We start from the raw sequence: 16,278 nt of genomic DNA on the forward strand, positions 1-16,278 counted from the left end.
CCGTAAACGGAAACGTGGCAGAAACATGTTAAACCGTTCCGGAAACACGACGGATAACCTGTGTTTCCGGTACCGATTTCGTGACGTTTTCTCGCGTTTCCGTTGCTGCGTATACAACGGAACCGGACCACTTTTACGTAAACATAACGGAAACATGGAGTTGCATGTTTCCGCCACGTTTCCGTTTACGGATTCTTGCAATTTCGTCCTGTGAAGGGTGTGCGGATATATTATGTTGTTCTCCTTGTGTTATTTTTGCGCGCCTCATTTCTTTTGTTATCACTTTTCTTTGACGTTTGGGATATAGCGAGTAAAGGTTGTTTTATTTGTGATCCAAAGATTAATGCCTTCTTGTTGTTATCAACTTTGCAGGTGCATTGTGGAAAGAAAGACTTGTTTGTCCGTCACTGATCTGTGTGTTCAATATTACTGCGGTGAGGGTCCATTCATAATTTTTTAACTATTGGAAGGGGAACCTCTTTTTTCCTATCTATTCTAGTCCTAGAAAATGTAAAATATCGCTTGAATATTTGCCCCACATGTTACACTCTGAACATAAATTCTGGCGAATCTGAACCATCGTCTTTAACATACCGATTCCATTCCCTTTCCATTCCACTGAAATGTTAGTACACATGTATATTGAGTAGCGAGGATAAACACACTTTTGTTTTTTTTTTTGCGAGAAAAACGGAAGAGATTCATCGACATTTGCTCCGAGATTATTACACTTTTTTTCCCTCTCAACTTAAGTGAAAACTTGATTTAACTTGGGTTTTGTAAGAATAAAATTTATTTCTGTCTATAGTATCAGAGGGAAAATACTGTAGCGATCTCCAGTTGGATCCAGTCTGCGACTCGGAAAACAATCAGCACCCAAACCTCTGCTCGTTGCAGTTCAACCGCAAGACGCTGGCGTACAGAGGGTTCTGCAAGGTATGATACTCAGTGCGGTACTGAGGCTTTTTAATTCATATGAACTAAGCATTGCAATTGACCCATTAATTGGCAATTTTTTAGCTGGTCTCCTTTATTTTTTTCATGCTGAGTCCAATAATGCAAAGAAAACACCATCCCGATTTACTTTGACTTCTGCGGTAGATTATGGGCTTTTTCCTCAAAACGAATTACGTCGAATTATAGCATTTAACATGATATTTATTCGATTGTGTTCTTTTGCTCGTGCAGGATGAATGCAAACCTCCCTCCCCTGCCGTGTGCGGTGTTAACGGGGAGACGTACTCCAGCACATGCGCAGCGCGCTCAGCAAGAGTGATAGTTGATTATCAAGGACGGTGTAAAGCTGTAGGGACTGGACTTAATCATGACGACAAATCACGTTGTGAGAGTGTCACGTGTCCTGAAATAAAACCACTTAACTGCAAAGGGATCGTACCCCCAGGGGCCTGCTGCCCACACTGTGGTAAGTACAGTTGTACCAAACGGTTAAGTCACGTCTCAGCGAATTTTGTGCGTAATGATTTTGGAAACGAATGTCACATAATTCTTGCTCTCATCATGGCGGATGTAGTTCGTCTCGTCTCGTTTTTTGGTTCGATTGGCAACCTTTTTGTAATTTTCCATTATTACACTGAAATTGTAATGTTTTGTCTTGCAGCCGCTGAAGTTCGAGTTTTATATAGTTTGAAACAGTTGGCATATAACCGAGAAGGATTTAGTAGATATGAGTCAGTTACACTGGAACAAGTATTTCAGATCCTTCGGCGGCACATATCTACGGTGAGCATAAAATTCACGACCCACCAGGCCCATAGGAACAAATTATAAAGGGAAGGGGGACCAAAGGTTAAACATTTCGTGGTGTATTATATTTGACCAGACGTCATACGGGGGGGGAGGGGTGGGGGGCAACATCCTTTCCCGACATTTTGGAACACTTTTCGAGGTCCTAATTGCTACTTACAAGCAATACTGGAACCTTTTTGGAAGCTTAACGTGGAAGGTCAGAATGTGGGTTTACGTGCAGTGGCAGTAGTCACGAAAACCCTCCAAAGGATAACCATAAGCTGGGTGATCAGAGTACACGATCAAAAACTAATCGAAAGAAGAAGACTTGCGTATATCAGTAAGGGGGAAATTGACGTTAATGGTCGTGTTTTATTTCCTCTTCAGACTGAATGTGATTTGTTCGGATATCACAGCGTTGAAGGCGATTTAGTGGTTTTAGTGATGGCTGTTACGGCAAAGCCGACAAAACTTCAGGTAAGATTGGGAGAGTTTCATTCTGTTGAGTTCGCCGGTTACAAGGCATTCTTAAGATTAACATATCAATTCTCGTCATCGTGAGACTAACTTAATACTATAAGGAGAGGGACCTTTCTGTTTAACTGGGAGAGAAATTCCATATCTACGCGCCCCTTTATTATTCTCTATATATGAACTGACAGCACAGACCCAGTTTGATTTTGTTTACAAATGCGTAACATTAACTGGGCAACAAGGGTCACGCGCGCAGGGTAAAATACTTACACGATTCTTTTTTGCGTTTTTCTTAGGTGGAAGCCTGTAATCGCGAGGCGCAGAAGATTGAAGCTCTTATTGATACTGGAACACCGTCATTCACGTCCGACATGGTGCTTTCCGCTCTCAAAGCAGCGCGATCTCGAGTGCCCACGTTATCAAATAAGCCGGATAAACCGGTTTCCGACTCACACAAAAATAAAGTGAGTCGGTTAAACAGTGCTTTAACTGCAACTATACTGCCAATCATAATGTTACCTGTTATGCTACGAACGGGTAGAAGTTAACAGTAGATATCCTACAGAGTATTTTTATGTAAATGCAATGAAATTTCGTCAGTACAAAGATAAATTATTGTATTTTTGAAGAATGAAAATGTTTTTGTAGACATGAAAATGGTTCGCAGTATCTTAGTGCACGCCTTGTAGTGGGATTTGCCATACCGCTAACACTTCCTTGCTTTGTTTACTCGGACCTCAAGTAAACAAGATGGAGAATATTGAAATTTAATGTAGCTCTTGTAAAGTATCGTATAGACCGTTGAATTTCTGAGCAAATTTGCTGCACAGGTATTTGAATTTCTCGTCTCTCTAAACAAGGCAAAAAGAGAGCATGGAAGGTTGTCTATGTTTTTTAACAGGAGAAAAAAAACTCGTACTTTTTGAAGCGCTTTTTCTCAGAGAAGCACGTTATTTTTCTCTGTGTTAAGGTCACAACATTTTGCGTTGAGTTTGATCTGACTTTTTGAAGGAAGTAAAAAAGCATATTCAGTCCAATTTCGAAGCCGATCGTATTATTTGAGTTTTGAAATAGTCCCTTCGGATCACTACGTGTAAAGTAATATATATATGTGTGTATGTAACTCGTTAAGGTTTGTACAATGTCTTCAAGAATTGTTCAGACTGAACTTTAAAAGCTCTCACCCTTGCTGTTGAGTTATTCATCATTAAATGAATCGTTTAACTCGTTTATGCTTCAAAGAGACTAATGTGTTAAACAAATGTTTAAATGTAGCATTGATGTATGTCTTGTCACGCGAATCACATTGGTATATTGCGTGACAATCTAGTCAAACGTTTTGTTGCAGTTCAGTTTTTCTCTTTTCAAGCTTGTTCACTCCAAATGTCTAAATAATATAAAAAAGACTTAATATTTATTTTATTCGTAAGGAAAATACCATTAATATTACAAGTACCTTGGTTAAAAAAATACATCTTGTATATAATATTGTCACCCAAATATATCTGACAAATTCTGTAAATATAGAAATTAAGATTAAGTTTCTTAAAAAACACGGGTACAGGTATTAAAAAACACGTTTTATACAGCTCTAAGTTTTCTTGTTGGTAGCATAATTTAAGTTCTTTCTTGGGTACTTTTGTCTGGCAAAAAAAATCACTTTGGAAACATGTAGAAATCAGCTCCAAGGGTGTATCTCACTGGTTGATAAAAAGCTCTTGAAGGTCTTTGATCACCTGAGTAAGATTCCGACCAGATCCAGTACTCTGGAAAAAAGAAGTAAGATAACAGAACGATAAAAAAAAAGCAGCCAAAAAAGGGGTACATATTACAATTGATAAAATTTTCCCCTCATTTCATCAAGCGCACTGGACGCTTTTGAAAAGCTTGAGGTACAACCTCCTATTCAGAGAAAACCTGCCATTAGAAAAGAACGCTGATCCCCACAGAAAAAAATGCTTTACTAATATATCGGTATCTCCATTTAAAGTTCTTGAAAGCTGCCTCGCTCCCAGAAGTCCTCCAAACCAGTAAGCGCGTAAGGTAGAGGGGTATTGCGACAGACACCTCCCTTGCTTTCTTCGTCTTCGGCACCCCTCACGACCCACACTTGCCACCGGTTAATCGTGCTTCGCGCTTGTTTCTGGGTGCGTTCACAAATGCTTCCTGGTGGAGGCTATCAAGAAGGTGTTCAATTAAATTTAAGTATCACTGTACCTGTAAATGTTGTATCTCCTTGTGATAGGAGCCCCCTTCCACGCCGAGGAGGTGCACATGACCCTGCCCACTGGAGTATAAAGGATCAACTTTCAGGATGCACACAATTTTACCGCTCTTCCCCAGCATCACTCGGATACGGCGGTGGCTTGGTTCCCAGTCAATCGCATAACTGAATCAAAAAAAGGTACACTGTTGTTAGTCTCACGTCACAGGGAGAAGCCCCTGAAAACACGGTACCTCACACGTCGGCCATTACAGTGCTGATAATCATTACTGATGACTTTGAAAAGAACAAAGTACACAGTGTGAAACGACGCTTATAGTGTACGATTCAACTTGGGTTGATTCAGGCGTGAAAATTTTTTTTAAGAGAATCCGATCATATCCGGAGATTCCCTAGGACGTTCGTAAAAATTTTCCAGGCCGTTCCTTCCGAGAAGCCCCGACACAACTTTATCTCCCGTAGTCTTCCATTGATAACTGTAAGGTTAGGGAAAAACTCAATCCAGTTAAAAGAACTCTCCTCTCGGACTAGATCGAGTTTTTGTAACTTCATTAAATTAGTAAAAAAAAATGCATTCGTTATTCGAAGACTGTTGTGACTCGTCTTCGATTCATATCATCCAATACAAAACTTCTTTAACAACAACTTTTTATGACTTTTATTTGACTATCTGAATTGGAATGCTTAAGCCACTTATCAACTTTTTGGAACATTAATTTAAACTCGAAAAAAAGCTTAAATGAGGAGTCTGGAATCTTAAGGAAGTATTAAACCAAAATGGAACAAAGTTGTTAGCAATTAGAAAATGGGAACACTCCAATGGATTAGAAATGTCTTGCACCTCTGTCGAGCCTAAGTGAAAGAGCAGCAATCGTGAAATACAGTGCTTATTCCAATGCGCCGATTTGCTCGTGCCTCACATTCCCCTCCACTCACTTCGTTTGGAGTTCCTCCACTTCTCGGATCAGACCTTGTTGATTCTTGAAGCGTCGTTTCACTTGAAAAACAAATCCGGCAACGTCATTACTAAGAACGGCTTCATCAACAAGATCATCTATACTGAGTGAGTCCAGGTTGACCTGTGTAAACGAGAGAAAATCGTGAAAAAAATAACACGTCTCTTTAATTTCGCTGTGGATGGAACCCATGATCAGTCTCTGACCAAAGAGCCCTGAATCTTCGCATGACTCGATACACGAGAGACAAGTGCCACCTGAATGAAGGCTCTTTTTGTACCACAACTGAGCTACGCACTGGAAAACTTCGTGTCTAAATAAAATGGTAACTTACCAAAGGCTTTCGAGATTCGGTACAACCATTAGTATATAATGTAATAACAAAACCGTGTTGCTTTGACGGAGTGCTAACGCTCGAAACGTCAGCTTTAGAAACTCTTTACGATGGCCAATTTACGTTATCAACTCAGTTAAATATATAGATTTAGCCAAGCCTAAAAGCGGAGCTCGTATTTTTTTCCCGCACGTCTCAAGGGCACAACGCCTTGCTCCGGCCAGGACTAGAACCCGGGTCTTCCGACTCGGAGCCCAGTGCACTGACCACCGGACCACTGGAGCAAGCCGTGGCGTTGGCGTGCCCGCGGTACAGTTGACCACGTATGTTAAAAGTAGCACCTTGTACAGACGCCCGCACGGTCATAAGTCCAAATTTTTTCGGCTTGATGGGTTACTACCATTCTGTATAATTATGGGGCTACGCTCTGCGAGCTCCGCTATAAAACCAAATTATCTTGTAGTGCCCTCACCGACGCAGCACCACTATTTCTTTGGAAACGTGCTCCCTTAATTCAGTTGCTAAAAGGAAGGCATGTTTACTGACATATTGTAAGGTATTTTACCGTTGCTCCTCCGAACACAGGACGTGTCCCTCCGTCCAGACGATACTTAATGGTCAAAATCAAGGGGGAGGCAGTTCGACCAATAACCTCACCCCCCTGATCTTCAATATGTTCGTCACTCCGTATCTCCAAGACCACGCAGTCTCCATGTAGGCTTTGCACAGAGACACCTCCAAGGCGACTGTGTAGTTCAACCACATCTGTCAACCTTGATAAAACAAATAACGGGAACATGGTTTATTGAGATTTAATTCGGTTGAATTTTGTAAAACGAATGAAGAAAAAAAAACGCAACGCAAACCAGAGTAAGGCCTCTCCCATAAGCCTGGTGGCTTCTTGGGTCTCCTCGCCTTCTATAAATCTAATGCTTTAGAGATTTTATTCAGTTTTGGATCGTTAAAAAGGCAAAGAAATGATGATGATGATGATGATGATGGTGAGGAGGGGTGGTAACTATCACAAAGAGCCAGTTGCGCGCAACGCGAGGGACCATTCCGCACATGGTTTTATTTTGTATCTACGTGTTTGGTTGGTTTTAGATAACTTTTAAAGTGCCTAATACGAACCAGGGTCTAGGTCATTCCAGATTACTTGAAAACTGCTTGTGATCTAAGAGCCTAATGCACGAAGGAAAAGAACTCTAGAGACACCATTGGGAGCATTCAAAAGAGGAATATTGCCAACTCCCCCACCCCCTCGACAGCAAGATAGTCCATCGCTGGTAACCTCCCTCCTCCCCTGCAATTTTTTCAAGCACTCCCTGACAGTTCTCTGGTATCCGGTTGTACTCCAGGGTGGAGAGAGGCAGTACAACAATTAACTCCCTTCCCCCCCAAAAAACAAGACAAAACAAAACAAACAAAACGAAGCATAAAACAACAACAACAAAAAAAGATCCCAAGACCAGCGCTAACCATATAGCCTGTGAACAGGCTCTCCAGTTGAGGATGGGACGACGAGGAAAGCGGAAGAAAAGGAGCGAGGGGGTAGGGGTGGGGAGGAAGGCGGAGAGGAAGGCTATAACCTCAAGGACGCCGCGTCTCCTGCGTGGGGCTTGAAACATTTTTCTCGGGGCATACAATCTAATGAAAACACAATGTATCGCATAATTGTTACGTTATGTGAAGAACTGACAATAGAGACATGTCATTTACCATTGTCGCCTTTTCCGCTCTTGTTCGTCGTGATCTTTCGTCATCTCTGTTTGCCTCTTTAGTTCTTCCTCCCGTTCCTTGACAAACTCCTCCAGACGACTCACCTCACCCTTTAACAATCCTTTGCAGTGTTCAAGTCCAGAAATTGCTGCTGTACACTGTTGGATGGCTAATTCTGCCTCTGCCTATAAAAAATATAGCACATCGCCTGTATATGTTCTTGCCTTTAAATCAGTGGAAAACTTGACCAGGAATACACTTTTCAAGAAAATTGGCTAAAAAATGTGTCAAGATACATGAGAATAACTCTCTGCACCGTGATTCTTCCGTGAAAGTCTTGGACTTGTTCATTAACAGTAAATTGTAAACTTCCTTCGCACATTAATGATTCATCAACATTACGCAGGGGTTGGGAAGAGTAAGATGCAAGAGCAGCAAAACTTTGCGACCCTAATGACAACCTACCTGCAGGCTCCCACTGATGCTACGACAAAAGCGTGAAAAGCCGCGCGATTTGAGTCGGTGAGCGATGTGGGCGCGCGAAGGTTCATGGGGATTATTGGAAGAAAAATGAGTTCCAAAACCCTCGAAGACCTCTTGCGCGCTGACCAGTTCGAATCTGCCGCTCGTTCCACAGTGCTTTCGAAAGCCTGCTCGCAGGCAACAATGACAAATGCTGCAGTTGGCGTTAAGGTGGGGGAAAGTGAGGGAAGATGGCTTAAAAATCGTTCTTAAACCTCATCACTTACTTCAGGGAGCAGGCTCGATGCGTTATGCCTCGGATACAAAGAGTACTTACCAGTTCATTGTTCAATTCCAAATCCAATTTCAATTACTTTCATATTAAATCTTTTTCCATTTCACTTTTTTCTCTGCTGGATGTTTTAGTAATTAAACTTTGTTTCACTGACCTGTTTCGCTTTCACATCTTCCAACGAGCCATGGCTATTTTCCTAACGAGATGTCAAAAAAAAAAAAAAAAAAAAAAAAAAAAAAACGAAATGAGGGATTATTGCCAACTCTTTAAATTTCAAGAGCGCTGCAGCAACCTGGACAGATTTTCTCGATACTCATTTTTAATTCTAGGAAAAGTATTTTGGGGAAAGGCTACAATCCAATAGAGTAAAAACCCGTGCCTCTGACTAGGGATTCTTCATCTGATGAAAAAGAACTTTGAGACAGAACAGAGAAAAGTGTTTGTGATAACAGGGTGGCATTTACACTTCACATTGGCTTTTCCGAGTTTCTTTCATCTCTACTACTGTGTTAAAAATAGCCTCCACGCAAAATTTTGCGACAATTCTTGAGCTATGCAAAACTACCTTCAACGAGACAGAGACCACAAAATATTATAAAAGAAGTAAGTTTAAGTTTCTCAGGAAACTGTGGTGCTACGTCGGTGGGTTGAGGAGAGGGGAGGGAAGGGGAGGGTGCGGTGTAAGATAAGATAATTTTCTTTTATCAACTAAGTTGATAAATGTAACTCGGCCACCGTAGAGTTTCTTAAGCTGACATTCTGAACGTGAACCCTTCGTCAGGGCGAACTACGCTCGGCTGACGTTCGGAATGTCAGCTTTAAAATCTCTTTACAGTGGCTAAGTTACATCATCAACTTCGTTGTTAATGCTTAAGACAGAAAAGAAACATTCTAAAACCCATGAAAAGGAAGAATGGAGAATATTGAGACGGAATGCGGTCGACGAACCAGATAAAGTTCGGCAAAATTCTCCAAGATGCACTAATCTTTGCCTGAGATATTTCGGTACACTGTGACCAGTTTGTCTCTGCTTAAGAGATTGCGTGACCTATTGCATAAGGCAGCCGCAAGCTTAAGATTGCGTGGGCAGGCGGAAAGAACCACATGGAAATCTAGAGTGTGCTACTGATTCTAAACAATTTTCACAGTAAATACTTCCTTAGAGGCATTCTTCAAACATGAAATATCTCATTAAGTCTCCAAGGAAAAGTCACGTTGAAATCTAAAAGGCGACAGCTAGTCTTTGCTCGGGATCAAACTCCAAACCATGACTCATGATAGTTTTGTCAGAGGGTAAACCTAAAATAACAATCGTGATTGGACGATAAAGAGAATAGAGCGTCATGTTGACATAAATCTCTAAGCCCCAGGGTTTAAAATTTCAATTTCTGAAAAGAAATCAATAGGTGATTATGTTGGGCCTGAAAAGAATTTTGGGTCTGTCTGGCGGAGTGGTGGTTGACGAGGAAAATCGAAAGGAACTCTGAAGCGCGGACGAATGCTAACGGCTTTTATAGGATTGTAACTGTGATTTCATCCTATAAAGCTATCAAAACGTTTCATTGGTCTACAATCTGTGAACTGGAGGCGTGATTCGACAAAACAATTGTGTGAATTTATAGCAATCCTAAAACCAATTTATCTGGAACCTTGTTAGAGGATAACAATCACTGAGTCGGTCAGTTTTCGATCTGATAAGGTATCAAGCCAGTTTTCCTTTAACTTCTGCGTTCGGCTCGGCTCGACTTCAAGGAAAGAGATGAGTTGGATTCGAGATCAAGGTCATTTGTCTCGTGTGTTAGAGGAAGAGCTGAAATGTCCGGTGTGCCTAGACGAATTCGAAGATCCAAAGAATCTGTGTTGTTCTCACACATTCTGCAAACGGTGTCTGAGTCCGATGGTGGAACACAATTTGCGTCGATCCTTCTTGCGTTGCCCCACCTGCAGGCGAGAAACTGAGATACATTTTCCGGAGGGCATCGACGGTCTGCCTACAAATTACATCGCGATTGCTCTAATATCCGGGAAAAGTAGAACCAAAGAGATCAAGGAGGTGGAGGACCGTGTAAATAAATGCAAGGAGACTTTGCAAGACAAAAAGGGATTGTTGTCCAAGATCATGGACACATCGCAGAGTCTTGGAAACCGAAGGCAGCAAGTTGAAGGTGAAATTCGGCAAGCTGCAGAAAGAATTGTGCTGATGGTGAGAACTAGAGAGGAAGAACTTATAGAAGAGCTTAATTCGGCTGTGGCTCGACAGCAGAGTGATTTAAGACAGCAAAAAGTTGTGATACAGAATTTGATAGCAGATGCAAATAGGATACTCAATGATGCCCAGCAACAAATCAATGCACTCTCCACAAAGAGGCTTGTTGAAGCTAAAGATTCGATCCTATCTCAGCTCCGAGACATTGATGGTATAGAGACGGACATACCGGAAATTAATCCCATTGTATTTACTCCAAACACAAGTTTTAACGAAAGTGAACAACTAACTAAACTTGGAAAACTGGACGTTCATTCTACTCAAGAAGACCCAGAGAGCTCTGACATTCATTCAATTAGTCTCGATTACTCAACAGGTGAAATACAAATTTCTGCTTTTGGAACACCTGGGGCTGACAAGGGTGAATTTACCCTCCCGTGGGGCGTGGCCATACGGGACGATGGCTGTATTGCTGTTGCTGATCATGCTAACAGCAGGATTCAAGTATTTGATCATCGAGGCAGTTTCCTTCATTTTTTAACAGATGATGAAGTAGAGAGTGTTCATCTTCCCACCGGCATTGCGTTTGACCTTGATCATCACCTTGTAACCTTCGATGATGAAACTCACAAAATCAAAGTATTGGACTCTGAAGGTCGGCTGATTAGTTGCATGAACACTGAGACTAAACTTGGCACCAAAGTGGAGGGAATATCAGTTGATAATGAAGGACACATAATTGTCACGGACTCGTCAAATGAACGGGTACTAGTGTTTCACCATAGTGGACATTTATGTCTTGAATTCGGAGCTGATGGGAAAAACAAGCTGGGCTGGCCATCATCTGCAGTTTTCCATCAAGGGCGATTTATTGTCTCTGACACATTTAACCACTGCCTCAAGGTGTACAACCGACATGGTGTCTACCTTCAGCAGATTGGAAGATCAGGAAGAGAGCCAGGACAATTTATCAAACCGCGAGGACTGGCTGTGGATTCAGGAGGTAACATACTTGTGTGCGATTCTGGCAACTGTCGCATCCAAGTCCTTGACTCTTATGGAAACTTCGTAAAGAGCTTTGGAGGCTTTGGTGAGGAAGAGGGAAAGTTTTGTTTGCCATACTCTGTGGCAGTTGGAAAACGGGGGGAAGTAGTTGTGTCTGACTGCAACAGTCATCGCATACAGATTTTTCGATTCCCATCTCTTAATGAAAGCTCAAATCCTGCTTAACCCTTTAACTCCCATGAGTGACCAAGAGAGAATTTCTCCTTACTATAGCAATACAATATCAACCAGATAAGCGTTGAGAGTAAAGAAAAATATCAATTTGGGGATAATTAGTTGATCCAATGCTGAATTCTCTGAACTAACATTACAAGAATTGTATGGTTGACAGTAAGGATAATTACAAATTTGATCTGGGACTTAAAGGGATAAAGTGAAAGAGGTGATGGAGTGATTTCAAAATAATTAACTGCAGTTTCAATGAAAATCAGTTGTTGCTACATTTTGTATTTAGTGGAAAGAATGATTAAACTTTGATGTGTTTTGTGAGCAAAATAGAAAAAAAATTTATAGTGAGCTGATAAGCTTAAGCAAGACATAATAATTCGAGAGTACTTTTGTAAAAGAAAATTTGCTAATTCCAGCACACAATCAATTTTTATAGATTTTCATTTTAATACAAGTAAAACTTTGTTTGGCCAGCAGTCGTTTGGGTGATAGAAGAGCCATTTAATTTTAAATCCTTTATAGATTGCTCACTTCTAAGTGACTAATAATGAGCTCCAGAATGATTCGAAATTACTTTAGTGGCTGTTTTAGCAAGTTTTTCATTTTGAGCCAGGCTGCTAGAAGAAACTCTTAAAAAAAACTTTCATGCAAATCAGAAAAATGAGGTCACTGTAAGATGTAATCAGACAATTTTGTCATTGATTAACGGTGCATAAAATTAACCCTTTAAACCCTGAAAGTGACCAGCATCTAATTTCTCCTTACATTAATTTGGCTGAACCTTATATTAAGATCATGAGAATAAAGGAAATGATTGCCAAGCTTTGATTGTTAAACAAATTCTCCTTATCGGTACTTAAGTAAATGCATAGAGAAGAGTATGGAGAATATAGATTCTGATAAAGGGTTGAAAAAATTTTCTTGAAGGTACCCACACTGGCTTCAAAATGAAGAAAGACAGAAAAGTCACATGTGTAAGTTTGAATGCACCCTTTTCTGCTGTTTTATAGGCTTTACCCTACTTCCATTAAAAGCCGTTAACAGATAGGATTGTGGTTTTGTTTTAAAAGATGTTGATGGGGAGGGCAGACCATGGTTTAATGGGTCAAACTGATGAATGCAAAGTAATTTAGTCATGACTGGAATTGATATCAAAACTGTTCAGAGAGCACCCTTGAGTCTTGATTTTCTCTTAGGAAAACATCATTCAATTCCGCAATGCAGTTAAGAATTAAGGAGGAAAAGCACGACTTGTTAGTGCTTAAGCCCAGTCTGAATTACTGAGGGAAAATGGGTTGTATCTACCTTTTCCTGCACTTTGTTGCCCATTTCCTCTAACTTCTCTTTCAGCATTTCAAAGTTCTTTCTCTAAGAACAAAAAAGTTATAAAACTGTTAATAACTTACAGTGATTTTATTAGGTTTAATTGTGTCTGTTATAATTTGGGAGTTATGCCAAGAGCTGGTGTTTATTATTTGCTAGATCAGATAACAGCTTTATCTTTCCATTTACGGCCATCCTCCCTAGAGATACAATAACCTAATGGTTAGCATGCTAGACTCAAAGTTGAGAGGTTCCCATTTAATTCCTTGCTGGATCATTATGTTGAGTTCTGTGGCAAGACAATTAACTGTCACAGTGCCCAGTCTACACCCAGGAGTAGAACTGGGTAACAGTGAACTGACAGGGAAGCCTGGAAAAAATTCTGAGGGAGGGGGGGAGGGTTTAACCTGTAATGAACTACTAGCATCCCCATCCCTCAAGGGTAAGTAGCAATAGTGCTGGTTGTTTCATGTTACAAAAACCAGGTTAAACTACTGCCTGTTACAGGCTACTAGGCTTGAATGCAGGCCTCACCTTTTTTAACTCAATTTGCCTGAATGAATTTAAAATTTTTATGTCTAGGGCTATGAAATGGTTTCATTTAATTCAAAAAATATCAAAAGGTTGCTGCCACCTGAATCCTTCACCATGAAAGATGGCTGAAATAAGTAAGTCATGCTAACAGTGTCTAGGCAAACATATTCATTTGGTGATCACAATTAAAACGTGTAATAGTTCTAAAAATAAAAGTAACACCGAATTTTACAGACTGCATTTGTTATATTTATTTTACCTTGTCCTTTGTGCTGACAAGTCTGTTTTCCAAAAGGTCAAGCTTCTCTTTCAAAATTTTATGTTCTGCCAAGTCAATACCATATTAGTGAAGAGCAGTTTTCAATTGAGTGTTGATAGCAATGTAGGATTGCTTTTTTTTAGCTTCACTCTGCCTTGTGATTGGTCCAGAAAACTTGCACCATTTTCTCAACCAATCAGATTAAAAACTAACACCAGTTACATCTTAGTCACCTGCATTTTCCCACCCCTCAGGCACTTTACATGGTTTTCCTTTTGTCTGTTGATTATTTTGGTTTTGGTTTTAGGGCAATTATCAGTTATATGAAAGGTTCTCACATGAGACTCATGTCCTGCATTCTGATAGGATCAAAAAAATTGAAAGCATGGAGACACACTGAGAAAAATGATAATGAAGAACATTCTTATGGTAATTCCTTCAAAAAAGATTCACGGTGATCTGATCAACCACAACTTGAGAAAAATTTAATGTTATCTAAACAACCACTGTATCAAGTAATGGAAAATCTGAACAAGAGTAAAATTATGTATGAAAAAGGGTAATTAAAGTTTTCAAGATTAAAATTTTTGCAGCTTTTCCAGCTATCATACAACTAGGTTCAGTGAATCTGGTGACAATATTTTTAAGTACTTAAAAGACCTCAATTGATTACCATAATAATTCTAAGAAACTAAAAGTTTATGTTCAACTCACTTGTAGAGAGAGTTTCAGCCATGTCATCAATCTGTGTCTCCAGCTCCTCAATCATTACTTTATCTTGCTTGTTTTCACTCCTAACATTTGATTGGTGCTCTAAATAGAAATCACCACAAATACAGTACAAGAGCATGACTGAATGATAAAAATGAATGAACTGCTTCAGTAATAATATCATGCAAATTTCTCTTTTTCTTAACTGATAATTGCCCTAAAACCACCTCTAAAATTCAATTTGTATGTTTACTGGCTGTGGAAGAGAGGGTGGGATAAGGGATTTAGGAGATTAAGGGTGCAACCATCCCCCCCTGAAACGAGTTAGGGTTTTCTAAATGAATATGACTAGTATTCTGAGAAAAAATAAAGAAAAAAACTAAGTAGTTTATTGGTGTTGAACTAACGCATGAGACAAGGCTGAAGAATTTATGTGTAATGCCATAAAAGCAGTAGTTTGATACTGAAGTTTCAGGCATTACCCCTTCTATTTGTTATAGCAGATGTCAGTTTTGTCATTCCTTATGGCACACCCCCTCCAAAGAAAAATCCTTGATCTACCCCTAGGCTCTCTCCCACCTTTTGGAGAGGAAAAATATCGTCAGTTCAGTGAAAATTGGCAGAGGGGTATACAATAGAATCACAAGATTGAAATCTGAATTTAGCATAATTTTCTAACCATAAGTGAGCACGTAATTGAGTATTGCTGATTCAAGAGTAACCCATTATTGAGTATTGCTGATTCAAGAGTAACCCATTAACCCCTTAGAGTGAATGGTCTCTAATTTATGCTAACAGCATCACCCTTGAATCAAAAATAAGGCTCATAAGAATTAGGAAAATCAAGTCACCAAATTAAGAAGCTAATGATTGTCAAGAAAATTCTCTTTATATAGGAAATGTTAAGAGACAAGTGTGGAAAAAATTAAGATCAATGTTAGGGTGAAAAGGTTTCAAATAAGAGCTGTGAGACAAAAGTGCAGGTGATAAGACAAATAAGTTACTTTCATCACTTGCCTTCTGATGAATGGATATTAAATATTGTATGATTTCTCACCAGTCATTTCAAGATCACTAGCTGAAGACCAATTTTCTCTTGCCATTTCCAAAAAACGAGATTGAGTTTGTAACCTTATCAAAATAGTTTTCAGACTTGCCAGATGATTCTGTAACGAAAAAAGAAAAATGTCCAGCATATCAAGACAAGGCAATTAGAGAAAAAAACGTTTATGGTTGAATTTCAATTTCAAGTCAATTTTTTCTGCTGATAATATTTTCAGAAAGGTTGACAGTAGATAAAAGCCAATACTCAGAACTGCAGCTCTCTAACTCAGCTGCCACAGACGACTGATCACTTTTGTCGAGTCTTCTTAGAAAAACTTTCCTTTTATGAAGCTTTTGAGAGCTGGGCAACTCAGAGCTTTTGCAGCAAGGGCCTTTAGGTATCCAGCGATTCTTCTAAGAGCATAACTTTGATTAAATCGAACATTTTACCTTGTGCTTTTGTAGCTGCAGTTCATGATTAACATCTCCGATGTTTAAGATCTCAAGATTTTTGTCTACATTTTGGCTGTGATTTCTGATATCTTGAAAGATCCTGTTATGTCATAATCAAAAACGAGTCGTATAGTAAGCAACACCGTCAATTTAAAAGAAAAAATGCGTAATCATGCGTTTGGCATGCCGCATAACGAAAAAAGTATTGAAACCTTTCTATTCCGTCCAGTTCAGAATTTCCTTCGGCCGCCATTTTTCAAACTGACCGCCAACCAAAACAAACGAGACTGCACTTCTGGTTGTCA

General features: G+C 39.8%; 3 protein-coding genes across 4 annotated transcripts in view; 2 read left to right on the plus strand and 1 right to left on the minus strand.

The window, feature by feature from the left end:
* Positions 1-3,808, plus strand: part of LOC131788406 (reversion-inducing cysteine-rich protein with Kazal motifs) — a 29,635-nt gene extending 25,827 nt beyond the window's left edge. For both annotated transcript variants that reach the window (XM_059105490.2, XM_059105489.2), the window contains 6 exons: positions 373-434; positions 809-936; positions 1,189-1,423; positions 1,619-1,740; positions 2,134-2,223; positions 2,517-3,808. In XM_059105490.2, the coding sequence (XP_058961473.2) occupies positions 373-434; positions 809-936; positions 1,189-1,423; positions 1,619-1,740; positions 2,134-2,223; positions 2,517-2,768 (889 nt within the window). In that variant the 3' untranslated portion in view covers positions 2,769-3,808. The remainder of the gene's footprint in view (positions 1-372; positions 435-808; positions 937-1,188; positions 1,424-1,618; positions 1,741-2,133; positions 2,224-2,516) is intronic.
* Positions 3,652-16,274, minus strand: LOC131788408 (tropomyosin). Its single transcript, XM_059105492.2, has 12 exons — positions 16,186-16,274; positions 15,971-16,073; positions 15,534-15,642; positions 14,480-14,578; positions 13,766-13,830; positions 12,955-13,017; positions 8,365-8,406; positions 7,454-7,638; positions 6,300-6,507; positions 5,381-5,523; positions 4,438-4,609; positions 3,652-3,986 (listed from the first exon to the last, which is right to left on the minus strand). The coding sequence occupies exons 1-12, from the start codon at positions 16,224-16,226 to the stop codon at positions 3,918-3,920; spliced, it is 1,299 nt and encodes a 432-aa protein (XP_058961475.2). The 5' UTR covers positions 16,227-16,274; the 3' UTR covers positions 3,652-3,917.
* Positions 9,322-12,692, plus strand: LOC131788407 (tripartite motif-containing protein 3-like). The gene has a single exon (XM_059105491.2). The coding sequence runs from the start codon at positions 9,970-9,972 to the stop codon at positions 11,644-11,646; it is 1,677 nt and encodes a 558-aa protein (XP_058961474.2). The 5' UTR covers positions 9,322-9,969; the 3' UTR covers positions 11,647-12,692.
* Positions 16,275-16,278: the final 4 nt, after the last annotated feature.

The sequence above is a fragment of the Pocillopora verrucosa genome, chromosome 10 (assembly GCF_036669915.1).
Source record: "Pocillopora verrucosa isolate sample1 chromosome 10, ASM3666991v2, whole genome shotgun sequence".
NCBI lineage: Eukaryota > Metazoa > Cnidaria > Anthozoa > Scleractinia > Pocilloporidae > Pocillopora > Pocillopora verrucosa.